General features: G+C 35.6%; 1 protein-coding gene across 24 annotated transcripts in view; it reads right to left on the minus strand.

The window, feature by feature from the left end:
* Rim2 (replication in mitochondria 2) overlaps positions 1-17,818 on the minus strand; it is a 66,223-nt gene extending 48,405 nt beyond the window's left edge. For 2 of the 24 annotated variants that reach the window (XM_073969617.1, XM_073969604.1), the window contains exons 1-2: positions 17,698-17,797; positions 16,267-16,413 (exon numbers count right to left, since the gene is read on the minus strand). In XM_073969617.1, the coding sequence (XP_073825718.1) occupies positions 16,267-16,313 (47 nt within the window). In that variant the 5' untranslated portion in view covers positions 16,314-16,413; positions 17,698-17,797. Of the gene's footprint in view, positions 1-16,266 lie in introns of all 24 variants that reach the window. The other 22 variants (XM_073969614.1, XM_073969603.1, XM_073969611.1 and 19 more) reach the window with 19 other exon arrangements.
* Positions 17,819-20,845: the final 3,027 nt, after the last annotated feature.

Raw genomic sequence — 20,845 nt, forward strand, 5'->3', positions numbered from 1 at the left:
CTCTTATGCCAGAATGCCGCCATGAGGCATGCAACAGGGTGCCGACTCATGCCACCAGTGGACGCCCTCTTCATAAGGAGCAAAGATTTTACCGGTGCCTGTTTGGGTGTTATAGCCATGAGGATCCCAGCCACGATCTAGGGGACAGGGTTCCCCAACCAGGCACGTCAGAAGAGATCTTCATGATCTGGAATGAGAAGTCCAAAGGAACATGCGAGAAGGAGCCTATCAGGCAGGCTTGAATTGCATTCACACAGTTGGGCAGACAGTAGAAAGGTGTAGATGACGTACTCGGAAACCACCCCGCATGCATCGCAGCAGAAGAACGCCAGCTACCAGGCCAAACATAAGTGGTTTTAGCCCAGTTAAGATACAGACGATGCAGCCGCCTCAGTTCATATTGGACCCGAATTAATGGCATGATACCCAACACATGCCCTGCATGTGGATTGAGACAGCACGACATCCTGCATTTGTTTAGCTGCCCAGCTAACACCACTCACCTGTCTCTTGTTTTTTTATGGACGCAGCCAGTCCTGGTTGCAGAATTTTTGAATTTGGACACAGGAAAACCAGGACCGGGCAACTGAATAAAATATACGAACGAAACAAAAAGGTTTTTGCGGTTATATGGGGTGACAAAGAAAAACTCCTAAAGGAAATTACTTCTTTGGTCATGGACAATTGATGTGTAGGTATCAACAGTTTTTTTGTTGAAGAATAAGAATAAGCGGAGCCTATCCGCAAATAATAAAACAAGGAAACCGATGAGAATCTGTAGAAAGGCTCATCAGTCTTCCCTGTCTTACCCCTTTGTCGAGCAATGCCAAATTTTCTCCACTAATAAAATAGTTGTTTTAATAAAATGTAAAAAAGAAACAACAACAATGTATTTAAGCCGGACTATTTTGAAAAAAAAAAATAAATAAATATCAATTTGCCTGTATTGTATTTACGTACTATCATTTCTTTCCTCGATGCAATCAATCATTTTTTCATTTTAGATATGGGCGTAAATTAATGCGAAAAGTGGTAGGTACTCATGTCTCTGTCATGGATTTGTTTCTTTCCTTATTACAACATAAATGGCAAATGAGTTTTTTTTCTACTTGGCAGCTATTCAAGGGCAATAATGTTCTTTGGCATTACAAGATAAAAATGAAAATGACATGCAGCTAGCTTTGCCCCGCCGCCGCAAAACCTAATAAACTATTCATAAACAAAAACACATACATATTATCCGATGTCAACAACAACAACAACAACAACAACAACAACAACAACAGTGGGATGTCAATATAGACTACAAGGAATTTATTTTTCAAGGCTCATGTTCCACTTTACATAGCAAGTTTTATGTCCAGAAACCTTAGTTCCCTCCACCTGTGTTTGTCTTACATATACTCATACATGAAACTATAGTCCAAATACATTTTTGAGACCTAGGGTCTACGGATGTATGTCAAGTTTAGTAAAATAATCCAAAAATCATTCTTGAATGATAAGATGCAGTTCCAGTTGAAGTATCCTGGAATAGTTCCATATCCATGGGAACACAGAAATGTCGATAATTCAGCAGTTTTTTTTTTATTTATTTTTATCCCTAAACTTATTTAACCTTAAAAGGGAGCAACTTTTTCGGACTCGGTAATAAAAATGAGCTTCCATATCAATAATATGAACATAATATCTGACTGTACTCATTGATATGAGAGAGGTCTCCCCTGTATGGTATTTTATTTTGTACAACTTGCCAGACTTAGGGTTTCCGTAATATGCTGGCATTGTTCCAGTACCAGGAAATTTTGTAATGTACGTATTGTATATTATATTTATTACATAAATACGTTTCATGTAAGATATAAATGGAAGTATTACCATTGAATATGATGAAACAACAAGACAATGTATTGATAAAACACATGTATGTACGGTTGTGTGTGTACTACGACTACAACAAAGAATCCTCCATTCTGTTGAATTACTATCTTCCAACATGTAATCCCAAAGGATACATTACAGAGAAGCCAATCAATTCAATTAACGTAAAATATTTCCACTCGATGTCGACACAGAACAGATATTTAATACTAATAACATTCCAGGAAGTGATGCTTGGAATATAATTGCAATTAGAAGGATATGGATTTCGAGAAACTGAAAGAAAAATCTTTAAGTCGAACAATTGATGAAATCTAAATTCCACTTTAATTTAATGTGGAACAAGTAAAAAAGCATTAAGTTCGGACGGGCCGAACTTTTTATACCCTCCAACATGAAATATTCTGAACTTTTATGAAATAATTAATTTGCACAATTTTATGTGGAGGTAGTTTTTTGAGCACTGGGATCCCTAAATTACAAATTTTAGCTAATTCTGTCAGTTAAAATCGGGCTGTACCATGATATGGGGTCTATACCACAACGAGGGCCAATGTTCACAATTTTTAATAGAGAAGTTGTTAACCACTGGGAACCATATATGCCAAAGGACACCCAATCTGGCGTGAAAATGTAGATAGAAACTAAAAACCTGAAATCGGGGCTACCGTTTTATAGGGCCAACCCAAACCTTTGACCTATGTTGAAACAATTTTTGGAGAAATTTTGTGACTACTATGAAACTCAAATATCAAATTATTACTAAAATACTGAAATCCGAAAATCGGAAGGTACCACTGTATGAGTGCGATAAAGAAACATGGACCTACATATGTCGACAATTTTTGGTGAAGAAGTTTCGTGACCGCAGGGAACCTCAAATGTCAAATTCAGTCAGAAAATGTAGCTAAAACCCTAAAATTGGGAGGTGCCGTTATATGGGGGCTATTCCAAAACATGGCTTAGGTTGCCAACATGAACCTATATTGGCAATTTTTGGTCAAGAATTATTGTGACTCCTAAAGACTTGAAAATTACATCTAGTTTGGTCAAAAATTGTAGTTAAAATCCTTAAAATACCGAAAATCCAGAGGTACCGTTATATGGGGCCTATACCTAAACATGGACATAAGTTGACAGTTTATGGTGGAGAAGTGTTATGACCCCTAAGAACCACTAATGTCAAATTACAGCTAGTTCGTTCAAAAATTATAATTTAATTCCAAAAAAACGAAAATCCGGTGTTACCGTTATATGGGGCCTGTACCTAAATATGCACATATGTTGACAGATTTTGGTTACGGCACCTAAGAACCTCGAATGTCAAATTGCAGCTAGTTCGGTTAAAAATTCTAGCTGAAATCCTCAAAATACCGAAAATCCGGAGGTACCGTTAATGGTGCCTATTCCTAAACATGAACATATGTTGACAGTTTATGGTGGAAAAGTGTTATGACCCCTAAGAATCTCGAGTGTCAAATTGCAGCTAGTTCGGTCAACAATTGTAGCTAAAATCCTTAAAATGCCGAAATCCGGTGGTGCCGTTATATGGGGGCTATACCTAAACATGGGCCTATGTTGACAATTTTTGGTGAAGAAGTGTTGTGACCCCTAAGAACCTCAAATGTCAAATTACAGGTAGTTTGGTTAAAAATTGTAGCTAAAATCCTCAAAATACCGAAGATCCGGAGGTACCGTTATATGGGAGCTATACCAAAACACGGACGCTAGAGTGATTACAACAGACGGACATGGCTAGATCGATTCAGAATTTTATTCTTATACTTTATAGGGTCACAAATGATTTTATTGTGTTGCAAACGGAAAAACAAACAATATACCCTCCATACTATGGTGGAGGCTATTACAAGATTCAACATATAATAACAAGATTCAACAATCCCACGGCAGCGGGTTCTTTCGTACGGGATTGATCCGGAACCACACAACATCAGCGTTCCGGCCAGCGGCTGCCACCTCAGTGTACATATGTTTGTATGTGTGTTCGTTTTTCTGTGTTGAGAGCAGGATATCCCGGAATCACTGCTCCGAATTTTTTTGGTCCGTGCCGGGACGGAAGAAAACCCAGGACAATATATTTGTGCTCGGTTTGTCACATGCGGATCTTCACCCATATCCAACCTTCGGTGAGATGGAATAGACAGACATCAGGAGTGCGTGCATGTAAGGGGTTGTTCTGGACTTATCCACGTGGGGGACTGCGACAGGGACTATGTTGCTGCATGCTGCGTGAATACAGTCCCCAGTGAGTCGTCATCAAATTACGAAACTCGCTCGTCGTCAGATTACGAAACTCCTCCGCAGTCCCCTTGACAGCAACCGCACACGCAGCATTTAACACCAGCCGTTGTTGTTCCAATCCCAGAAAATGCATCCTTTTTGCAATTTAATTGCAATGGACTCCGATGTAAGATAGAGGAAATAGTGGATTTCATGAGTAGGATGAATATCAAGGTCAAGTAGGCGGTGCAAGAAACAAAGCTCAACAACAACTGTAGCTTGCAACGTTGTGATGGTTACAACGTTCTAAGGAAGGATCGCACCAGAAGTGGAGGTGGGGGATTAGCTTTCCTCTTGCACCAGTCTGTCCAATACAGACCTATCTCGCTTGATCCTGTCTCTAATGACCCATACATGGAATGTATGGGTGTAGCAGTCAGGTGTAGAACTGCCGAGATAGAGTTGCTGAACGTATACATCCCACCGAGAAATAGCTGTATCTCAGATTACGTGCCTGACATTAGTCCGTTTTTGGAAGGCCATAATCGTCTGGTCCTGGGGGACTTTAATGCGCATCATGAGATGTGGCAATCGGCCTCCGGAAACGACCAGAGGGTTACAGCGCTGGTTGAGCAGATTGATAGCTTTACCTTTTGCACGGTCAATGAGGACGCCCCTACCAGAATTAGAGGAGAGTGTCACAGTTCGCCAGACATAACCATCGAGCACCTACCTGGTCTGACCAATCCACATTGGGCCCAATGACAGGTTTTTGAGGCAACAAGTCACTGGAAGCAGCTAGAGCTACCAAATTTCGTTCCAATGTTTTTAATGGGCATAAAAGTACTTCTGCAAAATTTGGTAAGAATCGGTTCAGATATAGATATAGTTTTCATGTATATGTTTCATCCGATTTAATCCGATTTTATTTTTAAGCCCCACAAAGGTGACAATTTGCATCCGATCGCCTTAAAATTTGATATGGTAAATCCTGTTCAGGTTAGAATCAGGTCCTGAAAATTTGGCTCTGATCGGTTCAGATATATATCTACATATATATAGAAACCTTTTCAGGTATACCATGATGTTCGAAATATAAATCTTCTGAAATGGCTGGACCGAATTTGATAAAATTTTGTTTGTAGATTCATAAGGTCTGAGAATAGATCGTAAGGTACTTTTTATACCGAAAAATGGAGGGGGTGGGGGACCTCCCCCACAACAAGTTTTAGCCAAACGCGAAATCTCAGAGATTATTAGACGCATTGGTATACAAAACAATAGTAATTGTGACCTCTATCATTAATTTATGTTTTGGAAGTAGAAAACCGCGATCGCGTCCGTTATTTGAAAACTTTATAATTACAGGTTAAGATCTTGAAATTTAGTAGGTGTTTGTAGTACCAGTTATTAAATTTAAAGATCTAGAATATTGAAGATTTCAATGCTTGGTGTAACTCGGATAAGATTACTATAAAATTTGGCGACTTGTGTCATATTGAGCATCGTCCAGTCCCAACCCAGTCTAATAAATTAAAATATCCACATTTTTAAGTGTCACGCTATCTGTAAGTAATTTTCTATAAGTATTCGGATCCATACGGACATGAAATTTTTTTACACATATAGTACTCACTATTACCTTCTATCATATATATATAGTTTCGACAATACGTCGCAATACCGCGAGTTTTATTCCAAAAACTATTTAAACTACAATACGAACTACACAAAAAATACACCACAAGTCTACTTCAAATATTCCTTACCAAATCTAACTTCTTTTATTTCTTAATCAGAATATTAATTTATATACCTTTACACGTTTTATCCATTAAAAAAAACTGTTTATTAAATCAGCGGTTTTTAATTGCCGAGCGAAACAAATTTGTTCTTCGTTGGATAAATTTTTATAAAATTTTACAAAGTAACATGCAATATCTTTGACAGCTCGGTATGTGACCACGAAGCGTTGCCAGGTTGAAATGATTTTGTTTCTAAGTGGCTCAAAGTGTTAAGAATCTAATCCCGTTACTAATTTATACAAATATATGACTTCAAAACTAGACTTTTTGCCTCAGAAACCTGCCATTGGGCCCAATGTGCAATCCCACGGCAGCGGGTTCTTACGTACCGGATTGACCCGAAACCATAGTGTTTCGGCCAGCGGCTGCCAACTCAGCATCAAACCTATGCTTCAACGTAAGTTTCGTGCTGCTACAACAACAACAACCTGGTCTGACAAATTACGTTACCTGGTAACCTGTAATTTCAGACCATCTCCCCATAACTGTCTCTCTCTTCAAAAGTCATCGTGTCACCTGGTCTGACAAATTACGTTACCTGGCATCCCGTCGTTTCCCTTGGATCAGACCATCTCCCCATAATTGTCTCTCTCTCTTCAAATGTGCGCACATTTTTTCCTAACATTTTCGAACTTATATGGGGGAGGTACTCGAGTAGTGGACTGAGTTTGAACAAAATATTACGAAGCCAAAATTTTGGACAAAATCGGTTCATCCGTTCGAGAGTTATCTTGCGCTCCAGTCAGACACACAGACCGACGGACATTGTTAAATCGACTCCAAATTGCCTGAAACGGATTTCGTCCAAACATATTTGGGGCCAATGAGTCACATTTTGTCGGTATGAAAGTGTATACGAGTATACCCTCGTTAGCATAAAAGCTGAGGGTATAACTAAAAACTATCCGAGACTTGTCCTTAAAATGCACTTTTGCGACAATTTTTGTAATTATGTGTGGGAGGTACCCCGAGGAGTGGGCCGATATAGTCCATATTCGAACCTGGTCTATTCCTCCAGAAGTGGACCGATATAGTACATATTCGAAACTGGAAGAAATTTTGCAATGTGAAAAGTTTGGACTAAATCGGTTCTCCCTTCGAGGTTTATGGTGGCCATCATTTGAGCGAAAAATACTGAACTTTTGTGGAGGAAGTTAGGTTAGGTTAAGTTCAAGGATGCGCAGCCATCTAATAGTTTAGGTGACTGCTTCACTCGGTCCAGATTCATTGTGTTCATCCTGGTTTTTGTTGTTGTTGTAGCAGCATAAGATGCTGGGTTGGCAGCCGCTGGCCGAAACACTTCCCGGTACGAAAGACCCCGCTGCCGTGGGATTGGTTCATCCTGGTAGGTTGAAGATTGTGATAAATGTTTAAGAGTGGGCGAAGTATCAAAAGAAATGGACCGACATGGCCAATCTTTAAACTCAAAGTTTGGACAAAATATTACAAGATGGAAATCGGAAAATATACAGAAAATTTTGTAGATTTTGTATAAAACCTTGTAGTTGAGGCTAATTTTTTTTTGAAGAATTCACCTGATGAGACAATTATTCAATTAAAAACATTCTCTTCGTTTCCAAACAAAATCGCACATCTGCGGAAACAATTTTACATAGTGGCTACTGTTGTTGTATTGTTGTACCTTGTGTATTGCTGTTGTGCTTAAATTATCGTTTTTATTTTGCCACGGCATTCTAAAGTTATTTTTAAATTCGTAGGTATAATTTTCAATTTGTTTTAAGTGACTTGTTGTTGTTTTGTTTTGCGTTTTTTATTTTTTATTTGATATAGGCTATGCACTTGGCGTCGGCGTCAACAACGTTCGCAGACGATAAACAAAAATAATGTGGGAAAACAAACAAAATACCAAACGGCATTTTTCTGTATATTGTGTGATGATGACAAAAACAAGAATTAAAAATATATTTGAAAAAATAAACGTATGTATACACAGGGATTTTATATAGGCACGAAGTAAACAAACGCTTAATTTTAGACAAAACTAAATGAAAAAATCCCATAAGACTAGGACAACATATTTAAGTTAGTTTTCGTTAAAAAAAAACACAATATTGGAATTACTTCATTGTACTGGAGAAATAGGTATTTATCAAGAGTTTTGGGTTATCTTCGGCTATTGTTATATCTCAATATTTTAAATATCCTCTTCTGCAATATATGCGTTTTCAGAAGATACTTTTTTGTAAATAAAAACATTATTTTAATGACATTATTTTAGAGCGAACGCTAAAAACAAATTTCCAAATTCCATCTTTTACTATATTTTTGAAAATGCACAGCTATTGCGCATCAATATTATGAAATTGAGCATTTCAAATGCCTTCTACAAATTGCTTCTAGAATTTAAAACTTCCACAGAGAGTGAGGAAACAATTTATTTATCAAACCAGAGTCCGACAATGGCCAACAATTTGCGCGTTACAGACACACAAACATTAAATAGATTACAACAATATCTCCATATAGATCAATTTATATTACGATATGTATAACGAACGATATCAGACAAACGATGTCTTCACCTCGTACGTAATATACAAACTGGAAGAGATAGGTATTACACAGAAGAAATTGTTTAAAGTTCATTGCCAAGAAAAAAAAAAAAAATCATAATGATTAGCAGTTTTCGAATTGATTTGCTATTTTGAAATATATTTTGAATTTTATCTCTCATGCTTGTGGGGTTGTTGTATGTCTTATTTTCGTTTATTGACGTTTTTTCTTGAGGTTGATAATTATCGGATAGAATGTTAAAGCAAAAATAAAAAAATACGACAAAACGCACGTAAAGAACGCATGATGTGGCTTGGCGATTGATAGCAATTTTTTGCGGAAAATACATTTCATTTAATTTTCGTTCAAAAAAAAAATCTGGATTTCCAAAGAACATCCTAGAAGAGACAAGAAAAAACTCTTCTTATACTAATTAAATTATTAGCTCAATGATTTCTCTTACGACCGAGACCGAACGGCAGACATTTTTTTTGTCTGATTGCTATATTGTATATGTATCGGACAACAAATAATTGCACAAATAAACAATGATTGATTTGGGCTTCACATAAATTATGCACAAAAAGCTTTATATAAATCCGATCAGGCTAAAAACATATACACCTGTCCAGAGTTAGCCTAGAATTTTTGAGAAAATACTTTTACAGTCAGGCACGAAAAAGGAATCAGTTCAAAACGTGGACCTATGACAACAGTTTTTGGAGTAGAAGTTTTTTAACCAACCACTTCGAAACATAAATGCCAAATAGGTTGAAAACGTGGGTTGACAACTTCAAAATAGGTTCAAAACGTGAACCTATGTCCATAATTTTTACTGGATATGTTTTTTGAAGACTTCAAACGCTAAATTACGTAAAAATTTTGCCTAAAACGTCGATAATAACTTCAAACTATTTTTTGGAGGAGAAATGACCACTAAGAAGTTTTTATATCAAATTACACTCGATTCCTCAAATCGGGCCTTTTCCAAAACTTGGACCTATACCAATTTTTGGCGGAGAAGTTTTTTTGACCACTAGAAATTATAAAAGCCAAATTAATCGCAAATTGAGGCAAAAACGTGATAAAAACTTCAAAATACTTGAAATCGGATGGTACCGTTATATTGGGGCTATTGCAAAACATGGATCTATGGCAAATTACATCCAATTTGAGACAAAAACATCGAGAATAAACTTCATAATACATGAAATAGGGTGTACTTCAAACCGTGGACATAGGTCAACAATTTTTGGCGGGAATTCCAGGCCCGCACGACACATTGCACCTTTTCAACTGCCCTGCCAAATAAACATTTCTCAAACAAAGTACCTGGAAGTGATTTTGGACAGGAAACTTAAATGGAAAGATCACATTCAGGAAAGGGATAATAAATCCCACAATTATTGATCAACCTGTAGGAGAGCTATAGGATGAAAATGGAGTAGCAATCCTAAGATAGTTATACAAAAGCATAATTAGACCGACTCTAACATACGCATCTGTGGTATGGTGGACAGAAAGGTTTTGGGTCTCTATATCGTAGACCAGTAGTGGGATTCTGTAACTCATTTTTGCTGTTACCGACAAAAATCGGTAAAATTAAATCGCAAAATTATGACTAAAAACACAAAAAAAGTTGGCATCACTGTTTGTGTCGGTAGAGGCTAGCTACTACTTTTTATTCATCGTTAACTTACCGAAACATTTCGTTAATTATCAAATTTACCGACAATTATCGATAACAGCAAAAATAAGTTACAGAATCTCACTACAGGAAACAAGAATCTCCTTCGACTACCGGATCATAATACTATCATCCAGCCCAAAATCCAACCGATTACATAGTGTCTGAATTGAGTTATAATAAAACCTTCAAAAGTACCGAAAACAACGGTACCCCCGTTCTATGGGTGTTATATCGAAACGTGGACACATGTAGCCCATTTGCAATACCAAACATTCTAGGAGTAATATAAACTACTTCTGTACCAAATTATTGTGGTCTTGTTATATGGGGGCTATACCAAAACCTGGAGCTATGTTGACAATTTTTGGTGGCTAAGCCTTGTGACCACTGTGAACCTCAGATGTCAAATTACAGGTAGTTTGGCCAACAAATGTAGCTATACACTTTAAAACACATAAAATCAGGAGGTACCGTTATATGGGGACTATACCAAAATATGGACTTATGTGAAGAAGTTTTGTGAACGCTGGGAATCTCAAATGTCAAATTACATCTAGTTGAAACAAAAAAATGTAGCAAAAATCATCAAAAACCTAAAAAAATGGGGACTATATCAAAACGTGCACCGATTTAGCCCATATTCGAACTTGAACTGCATATGGAAAAATACCCTCGGGTTTCAAAACGTAGCGTTCTAGCTGAATTATTTGGGGCCCTAAGGTGATTTCGGTGCCACCGTGGTGCAATGGTGTGCGCACCCGCCTAACACTCTGAATGTCGGCGGTTCGATTCCCAGGCCAGGCAACATCAAATTTTCAACGGTAGCAAAATACCCCTCAGTAAAACTTCTCTACATGTGGTGTCGTAAGACACGCCGATCGGACTCGGCGGTAAACAATAGGTCCCATAAAATAAATCGGGGTGCACTCATTGATATGAGAGAAGTGCCCCTTCTCGGATATTTGTGAAGGATTAAGGTGATTGCAACCGAGGATCGGCCAGTCCACACAGAATTTTTCTTTTATCAAGAATACATATACGTTGTAATTAGCTTCCTCCGATGAAAATTTAAAAAAAATCCTCAAACTGTACTCAAGCGACAGTTTTGAACTTTTGTGAGAGAGGCTGTGGAAGTTGTCCGATATAGTCCATTCTCGATCTTGATTTAAGTCTGAAAGAAATATTACGATGTACCAAGTTTGGACCAATGTCAGGCACTCCTTTCGGTGGTCATTGTGCCCACCATATGATTTAGTTAGTAAGTTTACATTTTTTTAAAGCTTTTGGACCGTTATGTCAGGAAGTAGGACTTGTCCATGAACAAGTAAAAAAGTATCAGTCGGCTTTGCCGACAGAGATATACCCTCAGCCTGTGTATATTGAAACAATTTTTTTCCAAAAAACGCATGTATTTAGGGACTTTTAAAAATTTTAGGCGTTTGAACTGACAAAAATGTTGATTAAGATTTAATATCAAAAGTTTTGCGGAGGAGATACTAAAAAGAATGGATCTCCGGCCACTACATATGGTACCATAGGGGTTTTTTAGAACTTCAGGGATGTTTGCTCAAGAAGTATGAACTTGCCCCTGAAACAACTTTTACCATCGCAATTGAGGCAGCAATGCAAGTTGCTTCAACAAAAATCAAAGTGATTCGAAAGCAGGTCTTAAAGTGAACATGTATCCGAAATTTTGTGTGGGAGGTACCGGATGGAGTGGACAAATATAGTCCATATTTGAACCTGATCTATATCTGGTAGATATATTAGGATGTGTAAAGTATGGACCAATTCGGCCACTCTCTTCAAGAGTTATCGTACGCACAATTTTTCCGAACATTTTTGAACTTTTGTGGGGGAGGTACCTGAAGGAGTGGACCGATATGGCTTATCTTCGAACTTAAATTATGTTTGGACAAAATATTACTAAGGCCAAACTTTGGACCGAATCGGCAGACCTGTTCGAGAGTTATTTTGCCCTCCAACCTCCTCACACGGTGTCATAGGGGTTTTTTGCAACTTTCAGGCTATTTTCTCAGGAAGTATGGACTTGCCCCTGATGAAACTTATACCGTCGTATGGAGGGCAGTGAATACAAGTTGCTAAAGCAAAAATCAAAGCGATTCGAGAGATGTTCCTAAACTGAAATTTTCCAAAATTTTGTGTGGGAGGTACCTGACAGAGTGGACCGATTGAGTCCATATTAAAACCTGATCTAAGTCTGGTACACGCTCCACGATGGGCAAAGTATGGACCAAATCGGTTACACCCTTCAAGAGTTATCGTGCGTACAAATTTTCCGAACATTTTCGAACTTTTGTGGGGGAGGTACCGGAAGGAGTGGACCGATATAGCACATCTTCGAACTTAAACTAAGTTTGGACAAAATATTACGAAAGCCAGAATTTGAACCGAATCGGTTCATCCCTTCGAGAGTTATCGTGCGCTCCAGCCAGCCAGACAGACAGACGGACATTGCTCAATCGACTCCAAATTGTCTGAAACACATTTCGTCCAAACATACTTGGGGTCTAAAACCATTATTTCGATGAGGCACATTTTGGCCGTATGAAAGTGTATATACCCTTCATAGCCTAAAGGCTGAGGGTATAAAAATATGTCGCTACAAAGAGCTTTAAGGAAAATTTTGAACTGTTTTCAGATGAAGAACTTTTTGGAAGAAATTTTGCCGAGTGTGAAGTTTCGGCCAAATCGGATATTCATTTCATAAGTTATCGTCAGTCATCTCTCATTTTAGTTTGTTCCGGCAGGGCTTTTACACCATTTGGATTATTATCTCAGGAATTACAGACTTGTTCCAGAAAAATTTGCTGCAAAAAATTCGAAAACTATCGGAGGTACCACTTCAAATATAGTTTGGAAAGTGAATTAATTCCACCGTCTAGGAACCATTTAAAAACACAATCAAAATTCTTAAAAATATTGTTTTCCATCAATCTAATCTGTAAAAAATAATTTTCTTTGATATCTTTATTAAATAAAATAGTTTTTATACTCAAACAAATCGAAACCTCTGTCTTATCTAAGACCTTTTCTTCTTATTTACACACATTGTCTTATTTGTGTGCAAAGATACTATTTAGTTAAGGTTAATATTTTAAATGTCATAGGAGGATTTTCTATGCCATATCTTCTCTAATCCCTTTTTATATAAATGTTTACGATATTGCTGCCACCATAGAGAGCAAACAAACACACAAATAGATAAGAATATCTCAATAAAGTGCAACTAAAGTGCAACTATCTTAGGTAGAAAAAAATAAACAAATGTTCATATCATCTAAAAAAAGAGAAATATTGTTTACACAATACAATTGTTTATATGAAGGAAACGTCATGTTTTCTAGAAATGTTCTTAATACACAATTGTGCTTAAATACATGGTACGTATGTATGTATATCTTACAAATTACACAAGTTTATAGGAGATTTTGCTGATGCAATTGAAAATTATGAAATTCCCGGCCAATAAGGAGAAGATGATCATGCCACGGGGACGGCCAAATGACGCAATTATTTAATTTGTGAAAGTAAGAAAACATGTTGAGAGTGTTGTTGTAAATTTTACAAAGTATGTTTGTGACATCTTAATCACACTCACTAAAAGAATCACTCTTCACTCGAAGACAATTCTGCAAGGTTACACATTCAAGTTTTATTTGTGCTCTTATCAAAATACTGAAAATATCAATAAACCAGGTCAAACCCAAAATGACAAACTCTAAAAAGGTTGGATTCGAGAGATACAATTGTAATATCCAAACTCAATTAATTGTCAAAGAATAGTAGCAGGAGTGGTTGAATTAAATGTTCTAAGGGCAGATGTGACAAAAGACAAAAGGAGGGTACCTAAAGGAATGGATCGACATATTTCATCATCTTGAAACTGAATCTAATTTTCTAAGTTATTCCTTTCGATAGTTATGGTTTTCACAAGCCATTCTAGTTGGATAATTGTGAAAGGAAGCATGAACATGCCCACGAAAAAAGTTGACTAGCCCTTCGATGAAAATTTCAAAGCAATTGTCAAATAGCCCTTAAACTTCTGTTAAGCGAAAATGTTGAACTTTTCTGAGGTTTTCAGAAGCAGAAAGTTTCTAGAAGCATCGTTTCTTTCAAAAAGTTTCTATAGAAGGATTGTTCGTTTCAGAAAGAGTCTATAGGAACATCGTTGCTTTCAGAAAGGGTCTATAGAAGCATAAATTCTTCCAGAAAGGGTCCATAGAAGTATCGTTTTTTTCTGAAAGTGTTTATAGAAGCATCCTTTGTTTCAGCAAGGGTCTATAGAAGCACCCTTTCTTCCAGAAAGGGTCTATAAATTTATATAAATTTATAGTAAATATAAGAGTATATACAGTAAAAAGCATTAACTACTATGGTCATCAGCTTTTACATATATACAATGTCAATTGAGAATTATTGCAAAAAAAAAAAAACATTAATATGCTACCAATATTTTGACTCTTTGGTTTTGTAAAAAGCAACATTGTTGTTCACCCAATGGTCTGCATATTTGGTGGATATGTTTAACAGTGATAACATCGCCGCATTTAGGACATTTGTTGTCAGTGTTTTTGTTTATAAGATGTCGATGAGTTAAAATGGTGCGTCCCATACGCAGTCGCGAAAATATTCTTATTCTTTTATCGATATTTGTTGGTAGAAAGGGTTTAAGAAGCACATTTTTTTTGGAAAATGTCTATATAAGCACCCTTTCTTCCAGAAAGCGTCTATAGAAGCATCCTTTCTTTCAGCAAGGTTCTATAGAAGCACCCTTTCCTTCAGAAAGGATATATAGAAACAACTCTTTCTTTCAGATGTGTCGAAGATTTAAGAAGGCAAGGGAGCTGGTGTGTTGTGAAGAACTGAACATCAGGCGCTAGTACAAATTTAGCATTTTTGTGGGGGAGGTAACCGAAGGAGTGGACCTATATGACCCTTTTCGAACTTTTCATTTGGTCAAAATATTTCGAGTTACAAAGTTTGGACCAAATCGGACAACAACTCTAAATTGTTTGAAACTGGTTTCGTCCAAATGAGAAATTCAGTTATAGTTTCTTGAGGGGGTTTTCAGACTTAAACCACTATAACTTAGCCATTTGTTAACCGATTTAAACCAATAATAACTATATATGGTCCAAAATTTCATACCAAAGATCTTACGCCAGTATCGAAGATTCTTGAGATCCCTGATGAGAAGCAGTTGCCCAACATCAACATGGTTTCCGGTAAATGTACATTATTGCAACAGATTACAAACTACATTCACACATAATATCCGAGGACTGAAACAAAACAGGACATGCAATCGAACAAGTTAGGTTGACTCTTGGCTTACCGATGGCCTTCAATACTGTCAACCATGCCAAACTGTTCGAAGACATAAAGAAAACGTTCCTTTAGCCTTGTTTAAAACAATGGGTAATGAATCAACCATATGTAGTTCAGAAATATAATGAAGGGCAAAACAGGAAGCTGAAGTGGGATGTATCCGAAACAGTTTAAACTTTTTATTTATGAAACTCTGGTCTGGGGAAACTTTTGTAAGATTTGGAAATGTTTGAGTAAAGTTTGGCGTCATTTCTGGCAAAAGAACAAAAAAAGGAAGATCATCGATTTTTTCTTTATTCTTTTACCAGAAATGAACGCAAAACTTTACTCAAGTTTTTTTGTGTTTCGGCTTTAGCACTTTATTTTATCGATGCTCGAATACGCCAAAAACGCCCATGTCACATACCTAGCATTTAGGGATACTCGAGTGTAGAGTGTGCCCATAGGTAAGTTATATTAATCCTCACTATTATCACTTGCCGAAGTTTTTAATATAGTTGAAGTAACTGCATTCACAGTTTTCTATATATAGCTCTGTTCCTTTACGTTCAAGAATCTTCAAGTTTTACCACTTTTTACTCGGAAAGCGTTCCTTTACTACAGACACAATACAATTCATATTGGAGCATTTTACAACTTTTGCTACTTTTGCCGGTTTTACCATTTTCAAAAGTAAAGGAACAAGCCATATATTTTCTTTTTCACTATGCATTTCTTCTAAAACGAAGGTAGAAGATAAAATTATTTCTTAACAAAATAAACATATCACATTTTCGTACTTACCCGCCTGCTACCAAATGTATGATGGTATCCTTTTGTCCTTGGGACATTCTCAAAGATTATTATTTCTTATCAGAATTCAGCAGCACTAATTAAAAAGTTATTGTTTTTACAACTTTTTCTTTACGCGCAAAATACAGCGACTGGAAACTGTCAAAATTAGATGCGTTTGTATATTAAAATGTATGTGTGTTTGTGTGTACTTTGCACTTTGCTGCTTATGGTATGCGTAATATTTTTATTATGTTTTAAACAAGCAAAACAAAATCGAAAACAAAAAACGACCGGCTGTTTTTTTTTTTTTTTTTGCTTTGCGCAGAACGATAACAACGAACGACGAAACACAAAGAAGAATATGCAATCAAAACACAAAGTAAAACCGGTAAAAAATCGAGTTATGGCTTTTCGTATTTGCTGGTAGGTATTTTTAGTTGTTTTTGTTTTACTTATGACAATTTTAACTTCTCACCAAAAAATATGTCAATAAAAAAGCTGCGAAGACAAAATATTATTTGTTTTTAATTTTCACAAAGTAAATTGTTGTTGCACAAAGGGGCGGAGGTGGAGCCCCTTCTTCGAAGATTCTGTTTTTCCGTTGTCTTCAGGTTATGTTTTGATTGTTTTGTTTTTATCCCAGATACGAAGTTAACCCCTTTGATAACGAGGTGTGAATACGGCGGTAGAGGGAGAAATACAAGATGTAAATGTGTGTGTATGTATGTTTTGTGTTAAATCACGTTCAAAGTAATGAGTAAATCTGCAGCCCAAAATCAGCTCCCAGTTAAATGGATGGCAAGGAGGAACAGTTGACAAATGATTCGTTTTTATTTGGATATTTATTATTTCATTTTCCTATGCCGTCTAGTTTTGTATGTTGTTACACAAGAGCAGATTGGATTTGGTTAGAGTTTTTGCAGAATATTCCAACGCTAAAATATATAACCAATTAGATTGCTCTATAAGTTTTAGCTATTCTTTTTCTAAATCGAAAAATTAAAAAGTTATGTAATTTTTTCAGTCGAATTTTTTTTACAATATTCGTTTGGTTTCGAGTCGACGTTACCCCGGAAATTTGTTTCACACAATTTTCTTGACACCGAAGTGCAGCACACACTAGGGGGGTTTATTGGGTGGTTCTTCTTCTTCTACCTCGTCCACTCAATTTGCAAAATCTGTTATAATCGTTATGAGGTTTTTTCACACAATTTCACAAAATCTTCAATAAAAATGTAGCTTATTTTCATTCACATGTGTATTTTTGTTCTCGAAACAATTTGCACAAGCAAAATTAATTTTGCATAATTTGTTATTTTTCTCTCACTCTCTTCGGTGTGTGTTTTCCAATTAGACTGACGTTTCTTCTTCTTTACGTCAAGAAAAACAAAATAAATATTGCAAATTCATTTGTGTAATGGATTTGAATTCGCAAATTACATTGTTTTTAATATTTTTCACTCGTTTTTGTTCTTTTTTAACGCGCGCGTTCGTGTTTTGTTCTATTGTTGTTGACAGTCCTCGTAAAATTGTGTGATTCGTCTGAAATTCAATGACAGCTGATAAATTTCTTAGCCGAGTGTTTTGTTTTATAACGGCGGCAATATTGTTGACTCTATTCATCTATACAGTAGGCGTAAGAAATGTTTCATGGCACAATTATGCCAAGTTTACACTTATACCCCGGTTACACTATTGAAGGTTAACCCACTGGGTTTAATAGATCCAGTGTGTTAATCTTTGCTGGTTACACTTAGCTTTTCGAGGATATAAACTGTCAGCTGATGTTTGTTTACGTAGACATACAAAATAACTAATAATGTCGTGTTTAACACTTTTATAATTTCTCGTATGAGATATCGTCCCCTCTTTGCTCATATTGGTATATTTTACACACAGGGATACATTTTTGTATCATGGTATCAAACGTACTTTTTGTTAAAAAAGTGTCTAATTTAAAAATTAAATAATTTTATGATTTTCAAATAACTTTAGATTTATTAACTCCATAAAATCTCATGCGACCAATCGTAAACGTGTAAAACACGACAAACTCTGTTGGAAACACAGTTGCAACTTTTGGTACTTTTTAAGTAGAGTAGGATTTTTTTTGCAGAAATACCGAATACAACACTGTATTTTTGGTGGATTTGTACCGAATTTAAAATAAACCCAGTCGTGAGAGGATTTAATTTTTGTATGGCAAATCTGGTCAGATTTGACCAGATTATACCCCGGTTACACTATTGAAGTTTAACCCACTGGGTTTAATAGATCCAGTGTGTTAATCTTTGCTGGTTACACTTAGCTTTTCGAGGATATAAACTGTCAGCTGATGTTTGTTTACGTATACATACAAAATAACTAATAAAGTCGTGTTTTACACTTTTACAATTTCTCGTATGAGGAAATAAGGATTATGAAATTAATTTCATAGATTCCTTATTCAGTATTGATTTAACACAAATTAATTCAATTTTTAATAAATTACATAAAATTTTAGATTTATTTTTCATTCCATCTGATATGAAATATGCTTTATATGAATGCTTGCATCCATTTTCTCCTACTACTGTCCATCATTTGCCAATATCAATAAGAATTGATAATTTTGTATTCTTGAAAGATAAGAGGATTAATAATATTAAACAATATAATTTTAACGCTGTTGATTTTGATGCGCTAAATTTATGTATTCAGGATTTGGATTGGATTTCGGGTTCTGTAAATCTTAATGCAACTGAAAGTTATGAATATTTCTTACAAGTGCTTTATGACATATTCGATCGTTTAATTCCAAAAAAATCTATTAAATATTACTCTCATCCTTGGTATAACAAACGTTTAAAACAGTTAAAAAATCGAAGAAATAAATTATATAAAAAATATATGAATTCATCTGATGAGGAACTTTTTCGCCAATATAACTTGTGTCAAAAAGAATTTAATTTTTTAAATAAATTTCTATATGGTCAGTATATTCAGAGAATGGAAAATGATATCAAATCTAATCCAAAACATTTTTGGAAGTTTATTCAATCAAAAAAACAAACTCTCGATGTTCCTTCCTCGATGTCTTATCAGGGGAGTAATTCAAATCTTCCTCAAGAAATTGTTGAATTTTTTGCACGATTTTTTAAATCGAACTTTAATAATACTGAATGCAATTTAGATTTTGCCAGTAATATGGGCTCTATTATGTTTTCTAATTCAAATCTTAGTAACATTACATTATCGAATATTGATATCCTTAGTGGCATTAATAAAATTAAAAGTTCAAAAAAGTTGGATGCAGATGGACTATCATCTTTCATAGTTAAAGCATGTGCTCAGTCTCTAACTGTACCTCTCAGGGATATTTTCAATAAATCTTTATCTGAGGGGATGTTTTTGGATAGATGGAAATTCACATTTGTTAGCCCGATTTTCAAAAAAGGTTGCAGAGAGAATGTAACATCCTATAGATCTATTGCAAAAATCACTGTTGTTGCTAAAATCTTTGAAAATATTATACATGATAAATTAAGCTTTTTCTTCAATCCTGTTATTATACCACAGCAGCATGGTTTTTATAAAGGTAGATCAACAATTTCTAATTTAGCTGTTTTTGTGGAATACTGCCTGTCGTCTTTTGCTTCGGGTTACCAAGTTGAAGCGATATATACGGATATTTCTAAGGCATTTGACACTATTTCTCATTCTTTGCTGTTGAATAAACTGTATAATTTAGGCATTCATTCCTCATGTTTAAATTGGTTTAAGTCATATCTATATAATCGGAAATGTGTGGTAAAAATAGGTGAATATGAGTCAATGGCATACTTTCAAACGTCTGGCGTTCCTCAAGGAAGCATCCTTGGACCCTTACTGTTTAGTATATTTATCAATGATATTCATACTTGCTTTGAACATACAGAATTCTTACTGTATGCTGATGACTTGAAGATTTATTTGAAAGTTAATTCAATAATGGATTCTTTTAAACTTCAAAATGATCTTAATAATCTTAATCGATGGTGTTGCCAAAACAATTTAACTCTCAATGTTGATAAATGTTTTCATCTCAGTTTCTATCGTTCTAGAAATCCAATTCAACTTACATTTATGATTGGTAGTCACAATTTGAATAAAGTTGATGAAAAAGATGACTTAGGAATTCTTTTTGATCATAAGCTTTCGTTTACCCCTCACATTGATTCATTAATACCTAAAGTGTATTCTTTACTCGCTTTTGTTAAACGTAATTCTGCGGAGTTTAGAGATCCTTATACGTTAAAACTCCTGTATACTTCTTTTATCCGATCTAAATTAGAATACGGATCCATTATTTGGAGTCCCTATACTAAAATTCAAATAAACCGTTTGGAAAAAATACAAAGAAAATTTATTAAATATGCCTTATCGAATATTAATTTCACTCAGCCTTTTCCAAGTTACGAGTCCCGTTGTCTCCTCATTCATTTGGATATATTGGAGTGGAGAAGAAAATTGCATTCCATGATTTTTATCTATGACATTGTCAACTATAGTATTGATTGCTCTTGTCTTTTGGAAAAAATTACCTTCAACGTGCCAATACGACATCTTC

The sequence above is a fragment of the Musca autumnalis genome, unplaced genomic scaffold, assembly GCF_047663935.1.
Source record: "Musca autumnalis isolate F117 unplaced genomic scaffold, ASM4766393v1 scaffold_2, whole genome shotgun sequence".
Lineage (NCBI taxonomy): Eukaryota > Metazoa > Arthropoda > Insecta > Diptera > Muscidae > Musca > Musca autumnalis.